The sequence below is a fragment of the Mobula birostris genome, chromosome 3, assembly GCF_030028105.1.
Source record: "Mobula birostris isolate sMobBir1 chromosome 3, sMobBir1.hap1, whole genome shotgun sequence".
Taxonomy (NCBI): domain Eukaryota; kingdom Metazoa; phylum Chordata; class Chondrichthyes; order Myliobatiformes; family Myliobatidae; genus Mobula; species Mobula birostris.
This window is the reverse complement of record NC_092372.1, coordinates 219,775,769-219,795,341: the sequence shown is the minus strand read 5'-3', so window position 1 is coordinate 219,795,341 and position 19,573 is coordinate 219,775,769. Positions and strand designations below refer to the sequence as shown.

Here is a 19,573-nt window from a genome sequence, read left to right as displayed (position 1 = left end):
CTGTCGCCTTCCTGTCAGTTTGAACCAGTCTGGCTGTTCTCCTCTGACCTCTCATTAGCAAGGCGTTTTCACCCACAGAACTGCTGCTCACTGGATGTTTTTTTTTGTTTTGTTTTCACACCATTCTCTGTAAAGTCTAGAGACAGTTATGTGTGAAAATCCCAGGAGATCAGCAGTTTCTGAGATAATAGACAATAGGTGCAGAAGTAGACCATTCAGCCCTTCGAGCCTGCACCGCCCCATCTGGCACCAACAATCATTCCACTGTCAAAGTCACTTAGATCACATTTCTTCCCCATTCTGATGTCTGAACAACAGTTGAACCTCTTGACCACGTCTGCATGCTTTTATGCATCAAGTTGCTGCCACGTGATTAGCTGATCAGATGTTTGATTAATAAGCAAGTATATATATGTAAAACAATACAGTAGGTCCCAAGCACCAAACAAAAGATGGACAAAAGAGATTATACCCCAAAGAGTTTTTTCCTTGCTCAAATTCCTTTCTCTGATGTGCAGTTCAAACATTAGCTGTTTGGCATTTGTTCTGTTTCTGACTGTGTGTGACTGAAATCCAAGTGTACTTCAGTACACTAGAGCCTGTGTGCACAACCAAATGACTTTCAATCGCTGTCTACAGAGATTGCTGACAAGCCACAGGTGTAGCTCCAGCCAACACTGCTGATTTTAGCTGCACAACCTATTTTTAGTGTAGGTGTCACGTCCAAAAGATGAGCTTCTTCTGTGCAGTTATTTAATTTCATCACCATATTTATGGAAACAAAATTAAAAACAGAATATTTTGGAATTACTCTGCAGGTCAGACTGTACCTGTGGGTAGGGAAATAGTTTCTTTACAATATCAGTGACCCAGGTTCAATTCCCACCACTGTATGGAGTTTGTACGTCCACCCCGTGACTGTGTGGGTTTCCCCTGGGTGCTCCGGTTTCCTCCCACAGTCCAGAGTAGGTTAATTGACCATTGTAAATTGTCCCGTGATTAGGCTAGGATTAAATCATGGGATTGCTGGGCAGCACAGCTCAAAGGGCCAAGAGGGCCTATTTCACACTGTATCTCAATAAATAATACAAACACTACAGCATAGAAACAGGCCATTCAGCCCATCTAGTTTATGCCAAACTCTTCTGCCAAGTCCCATCAACCTACAGCTGGACCATGCCCATACCCCTCCCATCCGTGTACTTGTTCTTTGAGACTTCCAGCTTTTGTGGATTTTTAAAAAAATTTCCCTCTTTGTGCAAACACTACAGTCTGTCTGTTTCACAAGGGATTGCAAAGAATGCTGCGAGGATTATTGGGGTCTCTCTTCCTCTTCATCCTATCAGAGATATTTATCAGAAGCACTGATACACAGGGTTCTTAGCATTGTCAGTGATCCCTCCCATCTGTTCAACATGACCATCTAACATCAGGCAGGAGGTACTGTAGCATTAGGATAAGAACTTTAGGGCTTTAAACTAAATAGTGGGAGGTGTCAACAGATTGGAGAAGTGGATAAAGTAAAAGAGAAAAGTGTGGACAAAGATGAAGAAAAAGCCAGAGACAAAAAAGAGAAAAGATTGAATTGAATTGACTTTATTACTTACATCCTTCATATACATGAGTAAAAATCTTTACATTATGTCTCTGCCTAAATATACAATGTGCAATTTATAGTAGTTTATAATAAAGATTATGTACAACAGGACAGTAATAAGATGGTTAAATATGAACAGTCAATATAACAGAAATACAGTTGTGTCAGCATGAGTTAATCAGTCTGATGGCCTGGTGGAAGAAGCTGTCCCAGAGCCTGTTGGCCCTGGCTTTTATGCTGCGGTACCGTTTCCTGGGTGGTAGCAGCTGGAACAGTTTTTGGTTGGGGTGACTTGGGTCCCCAATGATCCTTCGGGCACAGTGGACTGAAGAAAAGTCAAGTGCAAACGAGTAAAAGATTACAAGATTTTAAAAGCACAATGAGTGTGAGGGCACTGAATGCCTGTAGTATTCAGGACAAGGTCAGTTGAACTTGTGGCACAAATCAGTTCAAAGGGATATGGTTTAGTGGCCATTACAGAGATGTGGTTGCAGAGTGGAGAGGATTGGGAATTAAGTATCCAAGGATATCAGGTAATAAGGAAGGATAAGCAGAAGGTAAGGGAGGTGGGGTAGTGCTCTTATTTAAAGATGAGATCAGGGAGATGAGAGACAGTATAAGATCTAAGGACCAGAATGTTGAATCCATCTGGGTAGAGATTAGGAATAGTAAAGGGAAAAATCACTGGTGAGAGTTGTCACCATTGGCCACCGACTAATAACATTATAGTATGCAGGCAATAAACAGAGAAATATCTGAGGCATGTAAGAATTGAACAGCAGTTATCATGGGGGACTTTAACGCACATAGATTGGGTGAATCAAGCTGGTCAAGGCAGTCTTGAGTACTCCATAGAATGCATCCATGATGGCTTTCTGGAACAGCATGCTACCGAACCTACAAGGTAACATGCTATAACATCTGGTCCTGTGCAGCGAGACTGGTAAAATTAGCTATCTTGTAGTTAGGGATCCTCTCGGAAAGAGTGATCACAGTGTGATTGAGTTTCGCATACAAATGAAGGGTGCAATAGTTCATTCTAAAACCAGTGCCTAAACAATAGAGACTACAATGGGATTAGGGAGGATTTGACTAGTGTAGACTGGGAACACAGGCTATATGGTGGGACGGTTGAAGAACGGTGGAAGATTTTCAAAGAGATTTTTCACAGTGCTCAACAAAAGTATATTCTAGTTAAGAGCAAGGACAGTAAGGGTGGGGAGAGCCAGCCTTGGATAATTAAGGAAATAAAATAAGGCATCAAACTAAAAGCTCGTGCATACAAAGTCACCAAGAGTAGTGGGAAACTGGAAGGTTGGGAAAACTTTAAAAAGCAACAAAGAACCACAAAGCAAACAATAAAAAAAGGGAAGCTAGATTATGAAAATAAGCTAGCACAAAATATAAAAACATCGTAAAAGTTTTATATAAAGTGGAAAAGGGTGGCTAAAGTGAACGTAGGTCCCTTAAAGGGAGAGAAGGGGGAGTTGATATTGGGTAATGAAGAAATGGCAGAGGCTTTGAATGACTATTTTGTGTTGGTCTTCACGGTAGAGGACATGTCTAACATACCAAAGAGAGATCTAATGGATACAATGGGAGGTGAGGACCTCGATACAACTGCTATCACTGAAGAGGTAGTGCTGAGCAAACTTGTGGGCCTGAAGATAGATAAGTCCCCTGGTCCTGATGGAATGCACCCCAGGGTACTGAAAGAAATGGCAAAAGTTATAGTAGAGGCTTTGGTGATAATTTACCAAAATTCTTCAGACTCTGGGCAGGTTCTGGCGGATTGGAAGATGGTGAATGTCACACCACTGTTCAAAAAAGGATGCAGGCAAAAGGCGAGTAACTATAGACCAGTTAGTTCAACATATGTAGTTGGGAAAATACTTGTAGCTACCATTGAAGAAGAAATAACGAGGCATCTGGAAAGAAATGGATCCATCAGGCAGACACAGCATGGATTCAACAAAGGCAGGTCCTGTTTGACAAACTTATTGGAGTTCCTTGAGGATATAATGAGTGCAGTGGATAGAGGGAACAGATGGATGTTATTTACTTGGATTTCTTTTAGGATATAACGAGTGCAGTGGATAGAGTGAACAGATGGACTTTATTTACTTGGATTTCCAGAAGGCATTCGATAACTTGCTGCACTAAAGACTTACCCATAAGATAAGGATGCATAGAGTTGGGGGTGATGTACTGGCATGGATAGAGGATTGGTTAACTAATAGAAAGCAGAGAGTTGGGATACATGGGTATTACTCTGATTGACAATCAGTGGTGAGCGATGTGCCACAGGGGGTGGTGCTGGGCCTGCAACTGTTCACGATATACATTAACGATCTGGAAGAGGGGACCAAATGTAGTGTATTGAAGTTTGCTGATGATACAAAGTTGAGTAGAAAAACAAATTGTGCAGAAAATACAGAGTCTATAGAGAGAGATAGATAGGTTAAGTGAGTGGGTGAGGGTCTGGCAGATAGAGTACAATGTTGGTTAATGTGAGTTCATCCACTTTGGAAGGAAAAATAAAAGAGCAGATTATTATTTAAATGGTAAATAATTGCAGCATGCTGCTGTGCAGAGGGACTTGGGAGTGCTTGTGCATGAATCACAAAAGGTTGGTTTGCAGTTACAACAGGCTATCAAGAGGGCAAGTGGAATGTTGGCCTTCATTGCTAGAGGGATTGAATTTAAGAGCAGGGAGGTTATGCTGCAACTGTATAGGGTACTGGTGAGGCTGCACCTGGAGTCTTACAAGTAGTTCTGGTCTCCTTACTTGAGGAAAGATATACTGGCTTTGGAGGCGATGCAGAGAAGGTTCACCAATTTGATTCCAGAGATAAGGGGGTTAGACTACGAGGAGAGATTGAGTTGCCTGGGACTGTACTTGCTGGAATTCAGAAGAATGAGAGGAGATCTTATAGAAAGATATAAAATTATGAAAGGGATAGATAAGAAGAGGCAGGTAAGTTGTTTCCACTGATAGGTGAGACTAGAACTAGGGAACGTAACCTCAAGATTCAGGGGAGTAGATTTAGGATGGAGATGAGGATGGAGATCACCACTCTCTTTTTCCCAGAGAGTGGTGAATCTGTGGAATTCTCTGCCCAATGAAGCAGTGGAGGTTACCTCAATAAATATATTTAAGACAAGGTTGGATAGATTTTTGCATAGTAGGGGAATTAAGGGCTGTGGGGAAAAAAGCAGGTAGGTGGAGATGAGTCCATGGTCAGATCAGCCATGATCTTATTGAATGGGGGAGCAGGCTTAACGGACCAGATGGCCGCCTCCTGCTCCTGTTTCTTATGTTCTAGCTGTATGGGGAAACCGCTTCTTTCTCTAGGCTGAGAGACTGCTGAACTGCCTGCCACCACCTGGGTCTCAGCACATACTAGGTGACCTGATAGAGGTGTATAAGATGATGAGAGGCATTGATTGTGTGGATAGTCAGAGGTTTTTTCCCAGGGCTGAAATGGTTGCCACAAGAGGACACAGGTTTAAGGTGCTGGGGAATAGGTACAGAGGAGATGTCGGATACATTTTTAAGCAGGGAGTGATGAGTGCGTGGAATGGGCTGCCGGCAACAGTGGTGAAGGCGGATACGATAGGGTCTTTTAAGAGACTTTTGGATAGGTACATGGAGCTTAGAAAAATAGAGGGCTATAGGTAAACCTAGTAATTTCTAAGGTAGGGACATAATCAGCACAACTTTGTGGGCCGAAGGGCCTGTATTGTGCTGTAGGTTTTCTATGTTTCTACATATGAAGCGCCAATAACATTGTACAGTTTACTTTTTAACTTGTGTTGTAAATGAAACTTGTGTTTAATGTCAATCTTCTGGAATATTTGTTAATTTATTTGTGGTAATATTACTTCATATGTTGTGCGTACATTATGTGTATGTGCTGTGCACCTTGATCCGGAGGAATGTTGTTTCATTTGGCAAGTATATGTCTACGGTTGAATGAGAATAAACTTGAGTTTGAATTTCTGATTAGCGGTTTAAAAGGCACATTTTTGGTCCATTGGTTGCAAACTGGGTTTTACTGCCTCACAGTGATTTTTGAGGATGTTGATTGAATGTATGAAACCTGTCTGTTAATCCAGAGCAGTTGAACATACAGTAATTTTCCCTTTGTCATCATGATGAAATTTATTTGTCAGGAATGTTGTCTTTTGCTTGGCTGGAGCATTTATTCTGATTGATTAATGCAGCATTTCCTCAGAGCTTGGCATTTCCAAAGCAATGTTGTTCATGGACTGTCCCACTCCCATTAGGGAGGAGGCTACACGATATCCATGTCAGGACCACCAGACTCAAAAACCGTTACTTTCCTCAAGCAGTAAGGCTGATCCACCCCTCCACACCCCCGACCACCACTACTTTATCATCTCCTGTGAGAGACTCCTGTGCCTAGCATCATTTCATGGACATACAGTACAATCAATTATGAGCTATCTTATGGATTTATATTTCTTGTGCTTTTTTAATTGTGATTTTTTTTTTGTGTGCTGCATCTGATCCAGAATAACAATTATTTCGTTCTTCTTTACAATTCTTTACAGGAAATTACATTGAACAATCTTGAATTTTGTATCTGCGTGAGTTAGAGAGAGCCTCCTCCGTATGATGCCTCTGTTTTTGTGAATCCCTCCCTGTTTTTATTCTCTCTCTCTCCTCCAACTCTGTCTCTCTCCTCCCTCTCTCATAGCACAGTACGGGCCCTTCCACCCACGATGTTGTGCTGTCCTTTTAACCTGCTCAAAGATCAATTTAACTCTGCCCCCTCAGTTTTCTCCATGTTTCTGTTAGTAGTTTAATTAGTTGAGCACAACCTCGTGGGCCGAATGGTCTGTGCGGTACTGTTTGCTGTTCAAATATTTTCAGGAAGGGAGCTTGTTGAAGTCAATAAGATGCAAGTGCAAGTTTCTTTGTAATTGTCCTCACTTATAAATTACATACAAACGAATTCAGAACAATGCACTTGTAGCCAGAGATTTAGGTGCTTACCCTCAGATAACTATGTCAAATGGTTTCTAATGGGAAGTGGAATATGGTTCTCAGCACCAAACCCCACAGCTGTGTAATATAGAAATTCAGATTCTAATCTTGGGGTTTGGATGACGCGTAATGTATGCCATGTTAACTTTCAATATTTGTGTCTTTCTCAACTTTTGTATTCAATTGTGGTTTACCAGTTTGCCACAACTGTGAAGCATTCTTGCAGATTACTGATTGGTAGAGAACTGATTTTGGTTTTGGTGTCTTTCTGATGTGATTTAGACCATAAGACATAACGGAATTCAACCATTTCAGCTATCTGGTATGGTCATAGTCATACTTTATTGATCTTGGGGGAAATTGGATTTTTGTTACAGTTGCTCCATAAGTAATTGCTCCACCATTCCATCATGGCTGATTTATTATCTCTTAATGCCGTTCACCTGCCTTCTCCCTGTAACCTTCTACACCCTTACTAATCAAGAACCTATCAACTCCTGCTTTAAATATACCCATTCACTTGGCTGGGACAAGTCTTTTATAAATCAATTCATTTTCAGTTGTGGGTGAATTGCAGCTAATGAGGGCCTGGAAGGGGGATGTAGAAATGTGAACCTCATCTCTGCATGTTGTAGGGCTTTAGAGCAGGTATGGCAGCTCAGGGTTATCGCCCAAGGGCCCACAAAGGGTTCATGTCTAGGCTCCCAAGGAATGTGTTCTTTGCACCACGCACAAAGTTCTGGAAAAACTCAGCGGGTCACGCAGAATCTCTGTAGCCCACAGTCCTTCCTGTTTCATGTTTCACCCTGCACCTCCAAAAAGATTTAATTGCTAAGTATTTCTTGAGCTCCAAGACACCACCCACCCAGTAAACTAATTCCCTTCTGGAAAGCACTATAGGGATAGTAAACAAAAACTTCCAATTTTTATTAATATTATATAAATTACATAAATAAAAATACAAAATTCATAAGGATACAAGTAATACAAATTATATTTAAATCACAGTATCCCATATTCCATATCAATCATGTAGAAAAAAAAGATTGTATTATGAAATAAAATAAAATAATTTTATTTTATTTTAAAAAATCTACCCCCACTACCAAAATGAGCTGGTTGGTAAAAAAAAAGAAGAAAAAAACTTTATCATATAATATTATAATAATGGCTCAGATCCATACTTTAATAACAGTTCAAAGATATGAAAATAGCTCAGAAAGGGTCCCCATAACATTAGAAAATCATGTTTAGAATCAGAAATCGAACAACGAATCTTCTCGAGATCAAGGCACAACATAACGTCAGACAGCCATTGAACACGAGTGGGCAGTACGGCCTCCTTCCACTTGAGCAAGATCACCCTCCTGGTCATAAGAGACATAAAGGTCAATACCCGCAAATTAGATGGCTTCAATTTTGTAGTACTATCCTCAACAATACCAAACAAGGCAGTCAAAGAATTGGGCTTATAACTAACATTGAAAAGTACAGAAAAAGTTTGAAATACATTTTTCCAAAATCTTTTAAAGCTCGGACATGTCCAAAACATATGAATTAGTGTGGCCACTCCATTAATACATCTATCACAGTAAGGGGAAATATCTGCGTAGAAACGAGAGAGCTTGTCTTTAGACATATGAACCTTATGTACCACTTTGAATTATAATAAGAATGACGAGCACATAATGATGAAGAATTAATCAATTTTAAAATAATCTTGCAGCTCTCTTCAGATATGAAAATCTGTAAATCCTTTTCCCCGTCTCCTTTAATTTTATCTAAGGAGGCCTTTTTCATTCCCAACAGCAGACCATAAATGTAAGATATTGAACCGTTGTCAAAGGGTTTCAGATTTAAAATTGTATCTATTATATTCTTATCTGGACTTGCAGGAAATGTATGTAATTGAGATTTTTAAAAATCTCTAATCTGTAAGTATTGAAAAAAGTGGGTATTGGAAAGGTTAAATTTCATTGAAAGTTGCACAAAAGAAGAGAGATCCCCTCCATCAGACAAATCCTGAAATCGTTTAATACCTAATCTGTCCCACTATTTAAAAGATAAGTCAATTAAAGATGGTTTAAAAAAACAATTAGAAAAGGTGGGACTTGAGAGGGAGAATCTCAATAAACCAAAATGTTTTCTAAACTGAAACCAAGTCCTCAAAGTATGTTTGACCACCACATTGTCAGTTAGTTTATTTAAAGATAAAGGAAACGAGGATCCAAGTAAAGAAATAATGGAAAATTTCATAACAGAGTTGACTTCCAAAGAAACCCATATAGGGCAATTCTCATGGTTAATGAACATATTTCATATATTAACTGTCCAATAATATTACCTAAAATTGCGTAAGGCAAAGCCTCCATTCTCTTTAGTTTTTTGAAGGTGAGCTTTATTTATAACGAGGTTTTTTATTCTTCCATATATAGGAAGAAAGAATTGAATCCAAAGAGTCAAAAAAAAATTTAGGAATAAAAACAGGCACAGCTTGAAAAAAGTATATAAATTTAGGTAAGATATTCATTTTAATAGAATTAATTCGGCCAATCAGTGATAAAGAGAGAGGCGACACCACAACGACACCACAGCAAGTTCCTAATACATGCAAGTATACCCTATCCTCGTTATATGCAGGGGATACATTCCTCGAAGTTGATGCATAATGTGAAAATGCATAATGTGAATAATTATTTAAATGGAGAAAATCCCCTTAGGGATGCGTTCTGGAGGGCTTCCTAAGTATGTTTTATCTGTAATTTATTCACATTTTCATACCAATACAAGGCACCACAAGGCAACATTCGTATTATATTTCAGCAATTTAAGGTAATATGCACTGTAATAAATCATAGAAAGTTAACACACTATGGTGTACAGTATTCACCAACAGTGGCAGGTGTGTTCGCTCTGGGAGATGAGTGGTTGTTGTGGTGTCAGGCAGCTTTACATGGATGAGGTGGATGGTTGTATGTCGTCAGGATCATCAAGGACAGCAAGGGGTGAAGGAAGACTCACAGAACTCCCAGTACTGCGGGCAGCAGGAGATGACACTGATTTGAAGAAAGTGGTGAGGGTTGTTTGCTTGGCAGCTTTTTGTTTTTCAGCATAAATTTGCTTTTGGGGAAGAAGACTTGACTGCAGGGGACAACTGAAATGCTGACTCCGTTCTAAACTTGGGTCCATGTCCATAGCCATTTGTGCCAAGTGTTCCACAGCCTTAAAAAATTCTGCCAGTTGCTTCACCGTAAAATCCTTCACCTGCAACTCGACACTTTCTTCTTCATCATTATCACCTTCAGTCTGAGTTAAGCGCAGAAGATCATCCACACTTAATTCTTCATCATGAGAATCCAGGAGTTCTACCACGTCAGCAGTCTCGAGATCTGAGAATCCTTCCCCACCAATTTTACGACCCAGGGCCACACAATCCTGGACAGCTGCAGTGAAGGCAGGAAACCCCTTGAGGGTGTGCACACACTCTGCCCAAATTGATTTCCACGCTCCATTGAGATGCTTCTTACTCAAACCCTTAAGAGCACAGGGGTTTAGTGAATGGTAAACTAAGAGGGGCTTCATCTTACAGTCTCCTTCAGCACTGGAACACAAAAGCAAAGTCAATCTCTCCTTTGCTGCCTTGAAACCTGACGCAGTTTTTTTCATCCTTGCTTATGTAAGTGCATTTCGGCATACGCTTCCAAAAAAGCCTGGTCTCGTCTGCATTAAACACCTGCTTTGGTGTGATGCCTAACTTAGCTATCATAGCCCGCAACTACACAGGGTAGCATCCCAGAGCTGTGTTACCTTCACCTGACGCCGCTCTGTTTTTTCAAGTGTTAAAGCGGTTCTCTGCTGCTTGGCTGATGACCCAGGACTTGACATTGAACGTTTAGGAGGCATAGTTAAATATCACAAAACCACTGCACCATAGGTAAAAGCAACAAAAGTTTTAAGAGCACAAGATCGCACATCCACACATTGCCAAAACCAATGCGAGACTGGCAGGAGTGAGACTGTGAGGCGTTCGCACGTGACTTGTATTGGTGGGAAAGCAGTGCTCCTCGCATAACTGAGTTTTGGACGCATATAAGGAGACATTGGTAGAAATAGGTTCCTCGCATAACTGTGAATCCGCATTGTCTGAAGATGCATATAACGAGGATAGGGTATATACAATGTGTGGTCATTTTATCAGGTGTGATCATCTGCTGCTGCAGCCCATCCACTTCAAGGTTCAATGTGTTGTGAGTTCAGAGATGCTCTTCCAAACATCACAGTTGTATCACATGGTTATTTGAGTTACGGTTGCCTTCCTATTGGCTTGAATCAGTTTGGTCATTCTCCTCTGACCTTTCTCATTAACAAGACAGGTTTTGTCTACAGAATTGCTGCTCATTGGATTTTTTTTTGTTTTTCGCACCTTTTTTTGTAAACTCTGGAGACTATTCTGTGTGGAAATCCCAGGAGGTCAGCAGTTTCTGAGAAAACTAAAGAAATTTGGCCTGTCCCCTAAAACCCTCACTAATTTTTATAGATGCACCGTAGAAAGCATTCTTCTAGGGTGCATCACAACCTGGTATGGAGGTTGTCCTGTCCAAGACCGGAAGAAGCTGTGGAAGATCGTGAACACGGCGCAGCACATCACACAAACCAATCTTCTGTCCTTGGACTCACTTTACACCGCACGCTGTCGGAGCAGTGCTGCCAGGATAATCAAGGACACGACCCACCCAGCCAACACACTCTTCATCCCCCTTCCCTCCGGGAGAAGGCTTAGGAGCTTGAAGATTCGTATGGCCAGGTTTGGGAACAGCTTCTTTCCAACTGTGATAAGACTGCTGAACGGATCCTGACCCGGATCTGGGCCGTACCCTCCAAATATCCCGACCTGCCTCTCGATTTTTTTGCACTACCTTACTTCCCATTTTTTTATTTTCTATTTATGATTTATAATTTAAATTTTTAATATTTACTAATTTTTACTATTAATATTTGTAATCCAGGGAGTGGGAAGCGCAGAATCAAATATCGCTGTGATGATTGTACGTTCTAGTATCAATTGTTTGGCGACAATAAAGTATAAAGTAAAGTAAAGTTTCTGAGATACTCAAACCACCCCTTCTGGCACCAACAATCATTCCACAGTCAGTCACTTAGATACCATTTCTTCTCCATTCTGATGTTTGGTCTGAACAACTGATTTTATTTGTTATGTTTATTATTTAGTGTTGCGTTTGTTATGTTATGATTGCACTGCTCCTGAGAAATGCTGTCTCATTCTGCCCTGCAGAGCTGATGTATGGTTAGAATGACAATAAAGTTTTTTGAATCTTGAAGCGATTGACCAGGTCTAAATACTTTTATGCATTGAGTTGCTGCTAGATGTTTATCTGATTAGATACCTGCATTAACAAGCAGGTTTACTGGTATACCTAATAAAGTGGCTTCTGAGTGTATCTGACAAATGAAGTATATCGTCAATCCTTGAAGAGCTAGGCATGAAGTAACACATTTATTAGCAATAAGTACACAGCACTGCTGCACTGGAGTCACCAGAGTAGACCATTTTGTTCAATTGGATTGGCATGTTTGTAGTGTGCTATGTAGCAGACCCAGAACTTAACAATCCCACACCATCTACTTTTGCTGGGATCTTGACCCCATGAAATGCATTTCCCAATCTCCAGCTGCCCGTTGGGATTTTTAAAAATGTTATTTTAAGCCAATGTCTATTATTTTTGAGCACTCAGTTTGTGGTACATTCAATCATTCCTATGTTCCCAAAAATAACATGTTATTTTGTCTCAGCATATGCTTTGCACCCTTAAACAACTTGGGAGAAAAGCAAAGGTGTTTGGATTTTTGAAAACTAAGTCAAATTGTTAGACTGGGATTGCATTTTGTCGGGGCAAGTCTTTAAATGCCTGCTTACTTGGTACTTTCAACATGGTGCTGACTCACAAATCAGAGTCTTAAAAGTACACTTCAAGGTAGCTTAGTGCTTAGGATAATGCTTCATAGCACCGTCTGTAGGAGTGGAGTTCAATTCCCACTGCTGACTAAAGGGGTATGTACGTTCTTCCCATGTGCATGTCGATCTCCTCTGGTTGCTCCAATATTCTCCCACATTCCAAAGATGTTCGGTTAGTGTTAGTTGTGGCCATGATGTATTGGTGCTGGCAGCATGGTGATGCTTGTGTGCTGCCCAGCACTACCCTTGCTCACTTGCCTTGATGCATATGGTGCATTTCAATGTACAGGTCACAAGTAAAGATAATCTAATCTAAATATACTGCCTTGAAATTCTCTTTTTCCCTCAAATGATCAACCAGGTCAGCACTTACTAAAAGTTAATACATGATCTTGCTCCAGTTCTGTTCTCCCCTCCAAAGTTATGTTGCTTTGCATGAGTACTCAACCCTCCACTTGTCCATCTCTGCTCTCCTACAGATCTCAACCTCTGTCCTCCTTCAGTTCACCTTGTCACTCTTCCATTTTCCAAGTAGAACAGCCATTCTGCTGCAAGTGATCTAGCACAACCTCTTGAAGACTTATCAGCTCATCTTCTGAAAGAGTTTCTCTTGTTATATTTGGCCAGTACGAACTGAAGGGCCCGACTTTGTCAGTTGACTGACTTCTCTGTCTTTTATCTGAGTTACATTTCATTAGCGTTGTATATTTGTGGAGTAAGAAGTTCAAATTAAATTTATTATCAATGTATATTTATGTCACCATAGACTACCTTGAGATTCATTTTCTTGCAGGCATTTAAGGAAAATAAAGATATGTGATAGAATTTATGAAAAACTATAAGAAAGACTGACAAACAACCAAATGTGCAAAAAGACAAACTGTACAAAAAAAAATACTGAGAGCAGTAGAATTGTAGAGTCCTTGAAGGTGTGTCTATAGGTTGTGAAATCAATTCATTGTTGGGGTGAGTGAACTATTCACTCTGGTGCAGGAGCCTAATAGTTATTGGGCAATAACTGTTGCTGAACCTAGTGGTGTGGGATAATCTCAGGATCCTATACTTCCTTCCCCATATTAGAAAAGAGAAGAAAGCATGGCCAGGGTGGTGGGGTTTCTTTCTTGTTCTAGCACTCCTTGTAGATCTGCCCAATGGGGGCGGGAGGGTGGGAAGGTGGTGTGGAGGGCTTTGCTTGTGATCTTCTGGGCTGTGTCCACCACTCAAATTTCTAACAAATTAAATGCACTGCTGTGTCTTTGTGATGGCACTTACATGTTGGTCCCAGGACAGATCCTCTGATATTCATAATACCAAGGAATTTAAAGTTACTGACCCTCTCCACCTCCGATTTCCTAATAAAGACTAACTCATGGACTTCTAGATTCTTCCTCCTGTAGTCAATGGAAAATTTAAATATAAATAGCAAACTAAAGACTTCACAATGAGACTGGTTTTCCCTCATTTAGAGATATACAGGAGACATGGTTTGTTGTGCTGGTGCCGCAGCACATTTTACTGCATCCCACTTCGTCAAGTTTTCAACCGCTGTTGCTAAAAAGAATGAGACTCTGAGATCCCTGTGTTGGCGTGCTGTTTGCTAAATGGAGGAAGTTTGATGTATTTTCCTGTGGTCTTGAGGTTATGTAAAATTACCAGTGATTATGCTGTAAAACAGACAAAAGTGAGGAGCTTTGATTGTGTACCTGAGCTACATGGCACTAGAAAATGGGCCTTTACTTCTCTATAGACTGACTGCCTGGCTGGAGCGAAGAGCCAGGTCGGGTTCTTCTGAGCATAAGATGTGGACATGCTTTGTTGGTGTCAGAATGTGTGGTGATACTTGAGGGCTGCCCCCAGCACAACCTCAGGTGTGATGGTTGTCAAAGCAAGCTGCACATTTCACTGTTTGTTCCAACGTAGATAAGATAAATAAATCTGAATCTTGAATAATAAGTCTGTCAATGATACTCACTGTTTGGGTGCACACGGAAGGTTAGGGATGTATTTAAAGACCTAGAAGTTAAAGGAAAGAAATTTAAGCAGTATTGGAAATAGATTGTTCTTGTAGGATATCTGAGACTTTCTTCAGAGTGTATGAGTCTGAGAGGTTTTTGGAAAATCGTGAAATGTAGATCTGGTGAATGGTCATAGTTTATCTCCCCTAGAGTCTCTGCCTAGAGCAGGGGTTTCGAACCTTTTTATGCCATGGACCCCTACCATTAACCAAGGGGTCTGTGGACCCCAGGTTGGGAACCCCTGGACGAGAGGGTAAAGGTTTAAAGTGAGAGGGTGAACAACTTGGAAAGGATGTCAGGAGCAACTTTTTCCACACACAGTAGTAGGTATATGGGACGAGCTGCCAGCAGAAGTGGTAGAGACTGGTACAATTACAACATTTTAAAGGCGTCCGGACAGGTTCACGGATAAAAAAATGTTAAGAGGGCCTATGAGTCACAATAAGATGGACTCTTGACCTCGCAATCTGCCTTGTAATGACCTTGCACCTTACACGCTACCTGCCCTACACTTTTTCTGTAGGTGTTATACTTTATTCTGCATTCTGTGTTGTTCTCATTGCTACTATCAGGGAAGTGATACAGAAGTCCGAACACCAGCACTCAGTGATTTAGGAATGGCTTCTCCTCCCCTGCTATTGGTCCATGAATTCATCAACTCTACCTCACTATTTTGAATTTTGCTCTCTTTTTGCACTATTTATGTATTTCTTACTGTAAGCTATAGCAATTGCTCTGTACTGCTGCCACAAAACAAGTTTCAAGACCTATGTTAGCGATAATAAACCTGATTCCTATTTTACCTTGTACTACCTCAATGCACTGTGCAGTGATTTGATCTGTTTGAACAGTGTGCAAGTATTCACTGGACCCCAACAACAATAATAACCCAATTCCAAGGATAATGGAACCAACCACCCCATGCAACTTTCACAATACTGAGACCCAGTTACACCTAAGACTGACTGGCAGGCCCTGTAAAGTCTATTCAATGGAAGTACATCGAAACCCAGCACAAGGAACTCCAACCTTCAACCCTCGCTCCTTCCCCATCTGAGAAGCGATCTGTGGTTCCCACAAAGGGCTCATTAGTCATCTCAGAAAATACAGAACTGGAGGGGAAGGAAGTGATTGTTAACCCAAAACGCCACCTTAAAAAGGGAAGGTACTTCATGAAGTGAATCTAACTTGATTTTTTTTTTTTGAGATTCTGTATGCAAATTTTTTGAAGAAATTACATTTTCTATTTGTAGCATGTTTCAGAGGCTTCATTTGGCAGTATGCATCTGTCCAGTTAAATGACAATAAACTTGAACTTTGAAGAGAATCAGTGGCTCTGGAGCTGAGAAAGTTTTCTCATCTTCTGTTGACTAGTTGGCTGCAGTGGTTAGTAGAAATTTCATTATCAATGCATTGTCCAGCAGCAAAGTGAGACTCGGGTGTGATCCTGACCTCCAGTGCAGTCTTGTGTTGAGTTCCTGTGACCGCCTGGCTCGCTCCTGGCGCACGGCTTTAACCCACATCCTCAAGACATGCTGGTAGGCTTCTGTGAATTACTCCTAGTGTAGGCGGTTGGCAGGCAGATTTGGGAAGAGGACCTGGTTGATGATGGGCATGTAAGGGAAAAAAATAGGTTGCCAAGAAATAAAAGGGATAAGACTGAAGAGAATGTTCTTTGAGTAGCACCGGCTTAGTGGCATGAGAAATACGAGTTTGACAGGGACTGCGAGAGATGACCTGTCTGTTGGCTTATTCATTCATTATTTAGTATCTGCAGAAGGTCAGCTGGAAGTCCAGAATAGACAATAGGTGCAGGAGTAGGCCATTCGGCCCTTCGAGCCAGGATTGCCATTCACTGTGATCATGACAAATCTCAAGGCAAGGCAAGAAGTCAAGGCAAATCTCTCGAAGTCCAGTAGGGAAGTTGAAAGCCCAGTGTCTGCGAGTCTGAGTTCACTGGAGGTTGAAGACAGCCTGTCCTGGGGTTAGATGACATTGTATCTGCGTGGGAGGGAAGGAGGAATGGGCTTGTTATGTTGCTTGTGTTTTGTGTTGTTCTGCTGTGCTTTGTGGGCACACTGAGTTGGCACTGGCATGTGTGGCAGCATTTGCAGGCTTTCCCCAGCACATCCTTGAGTGTGGTGGTTGTTAATGCAAAGAACGTGTTTCATGGTATGTTTGATTGTAAGTAAAGGCATCTGTTAGTCTTGCGAGACCATGGATCTGCGCCTGGAAAGTCTTCACTCTCCAGGGCGCAGGGCCTGGGCAAGGTTGTATGGAAGACCAGCAGTTGCCCATGCTGCAAGTCTCCCCTCTCCACGACACCAATGTTGTCCAAGGGAAGGGCATTAGGACCCATACAGCTTGGCAGCAGTGTCATCGCAGAGCAATGTGTGATTAAGTGCCTTGCTCAAGGACACAACACATGTTGCCTCGTCTGGCGCTCGAACTCATGACCTTCAGGTCGCTAGTCCAATGCCCTAACCACTTGGCCACGTGTTTGATGTACATGTGATAAACTAGTGAATATGAATCATTCCTGAGGATATTGCCCTCTACTAGCTCGTTTCCCAAAATCACTGTTTTTTCACCAAAGTGAACAAATTGAAAAACTTTTGAACTCCACATATGAAACATGGGATTAGCATCAAATCTGACTTCCTTGATTGTAGTACTGTGCAGTCCTAACTACAAATTGACAACATTGAGAAATATCGTCAGTCCTCCTTCTGACTGATTCACATTTTCAGACCTAGGGCAAAATAATGATTTCATAAACTCCCAAAGCTACATCGTGTTTCCAAATGGATTCATACTCTTAAAGGTTGCATATGTAGTGAGTTATGGAAGTGTTTATTTCAGAGGAGAGAGAGGAATCTTTGCAACATCGTGTGTTTATGAGAGAGAGAGAGAGAGACCACAATTGAGCAGTACAGGGATGGAATTCAAACCACTTGCTGCTTGTATACATTTTGGTTTCGGGCACATAGAGTTATCGAGCACTACAGCTCAGAAGCAGGCCCTTCAACCCATCTAGCCTGTGCTAAACCACTACTCTGCTTAGTCCCATCGGCCAGCAGCTGGACCACAGCAAAATAGTGAGGTCGTGTTCACGGAGCATTCGTATATCTGATGGTGGAAGGGAGGAAGGTGTTTCTGAAATGTAACATGCATGTCTTTGGCCTTTTGTACCTCCTTGCTGATGATGGTAATGAGAAGATTAATTAACAAGTGTAATTAATATCTGGAGTGGCAGCTGAGGGGGAGTAGTGGAAATGAAAATTCATTGCGGGGTAAATTCAGGTGAAAATTGGGTGCAGGGTAACAAGGGGTAGTGGGTACTGAAGGGCAATGGGGACCACTGGAATCTATGGAAAGGATGAATTGCTCTGTAAAATTCAGCTCTTATCTGTATTTTTACTGAATAATCTTTCAAGATCACGCACTTCATTTGAGATGCATGAAACCCTTGTCAAAATAGCTTTTAATAATTTATAAATTGCAGTACTTTGGGTTGATAACTTAGGAATTTTCCTCAGCTGTACATCAGAATCAGTTTTACTATCACTGACATACATATGCCATGAAATTTCTTGTTTTGTAGCAGCAGAATTGTGTAAGACATGTAGCGTTTTTGTAAGTTACAATAAAAAGTAAAATTAAATAGTGTAAAAGAGGAGTAGTGAAGTAGTGTTCATGAGGTACATGGAACATTTGGAAGTGGGATGGAGGAGGAGAAGAAGAAGCTGTAACAAAAATTGTTGTGTGTGTATCTACCCTTCCTGGTGATAGTAATGACAAAATACATATTCCAGCCGGTGAGGGTCCTAAATGATGGATGCCACCTTCTTGAGGCAATGCATTTTGAAGTTGTCTTTGATGGTGGAGCCACTTGTGCCTGTGACGGAGCTGGCTGTGTCTACAACCCTCTGCAGCCTCTTTCCATCCTGTGCATTGGGGCCTCCACACCAGACAGTGATGCCACTAGTCAGGATACTGTCCACCGTACATTTGTAGAAATTTGCTAGAAGCTTTGGGCATGTACCAAATCTGGTCAAACAAACTCCTAATGAAGTCTAGTCACTGGTGTGCTTTCTTCATAATTGCATCCAATGGTTAGGTCAGACTTAAAATATGTATGATGTAGAGTGTTTAAAGTAATCAGTGTTGCATCAGGCATTGGGAACTACCTGAGCCAGCATACAAAGTAAAGTGTTCTCTATTTCGATTTTTGCCAATCCTGAATAATTTTGGTTATGACTTATTTTAAACAAATGATTCCTCTGTTCTATATTTCAGTGCGTCACTTGTGGGAAGGCATTTAAGAAGCTTTGGTCCCTTCATGAGCACAATAAAATAGTCCATGGTTACGCTGAGAAAAAGTTCTCGTGTGAAATCTGCGAAAAAAAATTTTACACGATGGCCCACGTCAGAAAACACATGGTTGGTAAGTGCATTAAATCATTGATGAATCAGTTGCAAAGGCTGTCACTGTAGCATACTGGTTAGCATAACACTTTTCCAGCCCCAGCAACTCAGGTTCAATTGCGCCACTGTCTGCAAGGATTCGGTACGTTTCCTCCCACATTCCAAAGCTGTACAGGTTAGGGTTAGTGAGGTGTGGTTGTGTTATGTTGGCACCGGAAACATGGCAACACTTGCAGGCTGCCCCCAGCACATCCTCAGACGGTGTTGGCTGTTGATGCAATGTACATGTGACAAATAAAGCCAGTCTTCAATCTTCGTTAATTTTCAGTAAATGCCAAATGGAATTAAACAAATTGGAAAAGAATTTGTGAGCACAATTCTTCTGTAATAGTGGCCTCTAATCATATGGTGCATGAAATGCACCCTTGGGGACTTCCTTGCGGTAATAACAAACAAATTTTCATTCAAAGCTGCACAAGGACCTATAAAGCAAATAGATTATACAATGTGCAGTATCTGTTTAGTGAGTGTTCTCTTGCTCCTTT

The 19,573-nt window shown here is 41.1% G+C and overlaps 1 protein-coding gene across 7 annotated transcripts in view; it reads left to right on the top strand.

Moving 5' to 3' along the window:
• Nucleotides 1–19,573, top strand: part of zbtb47b (zinc finger and BTB domain containing 47b) — a 289,399-nt gene that overhangs the window by 235,156 nt on the left and 34,670 nt on the right. For all 7 annotated transcript variants that reach the window (XM_072254156.1, XM_072254161.1, XM_072254155.1 and 4 more), the window contains exon 3: nt 18,900–19,047. In XM_072254156.1, the coding sequence (XP_072110257.1) occupies nt 18,900–19,047 (148 nt within the window). The remainder of the gene's footprint in view (nt 1–18,899; nt 19,048–19,573) is intronic.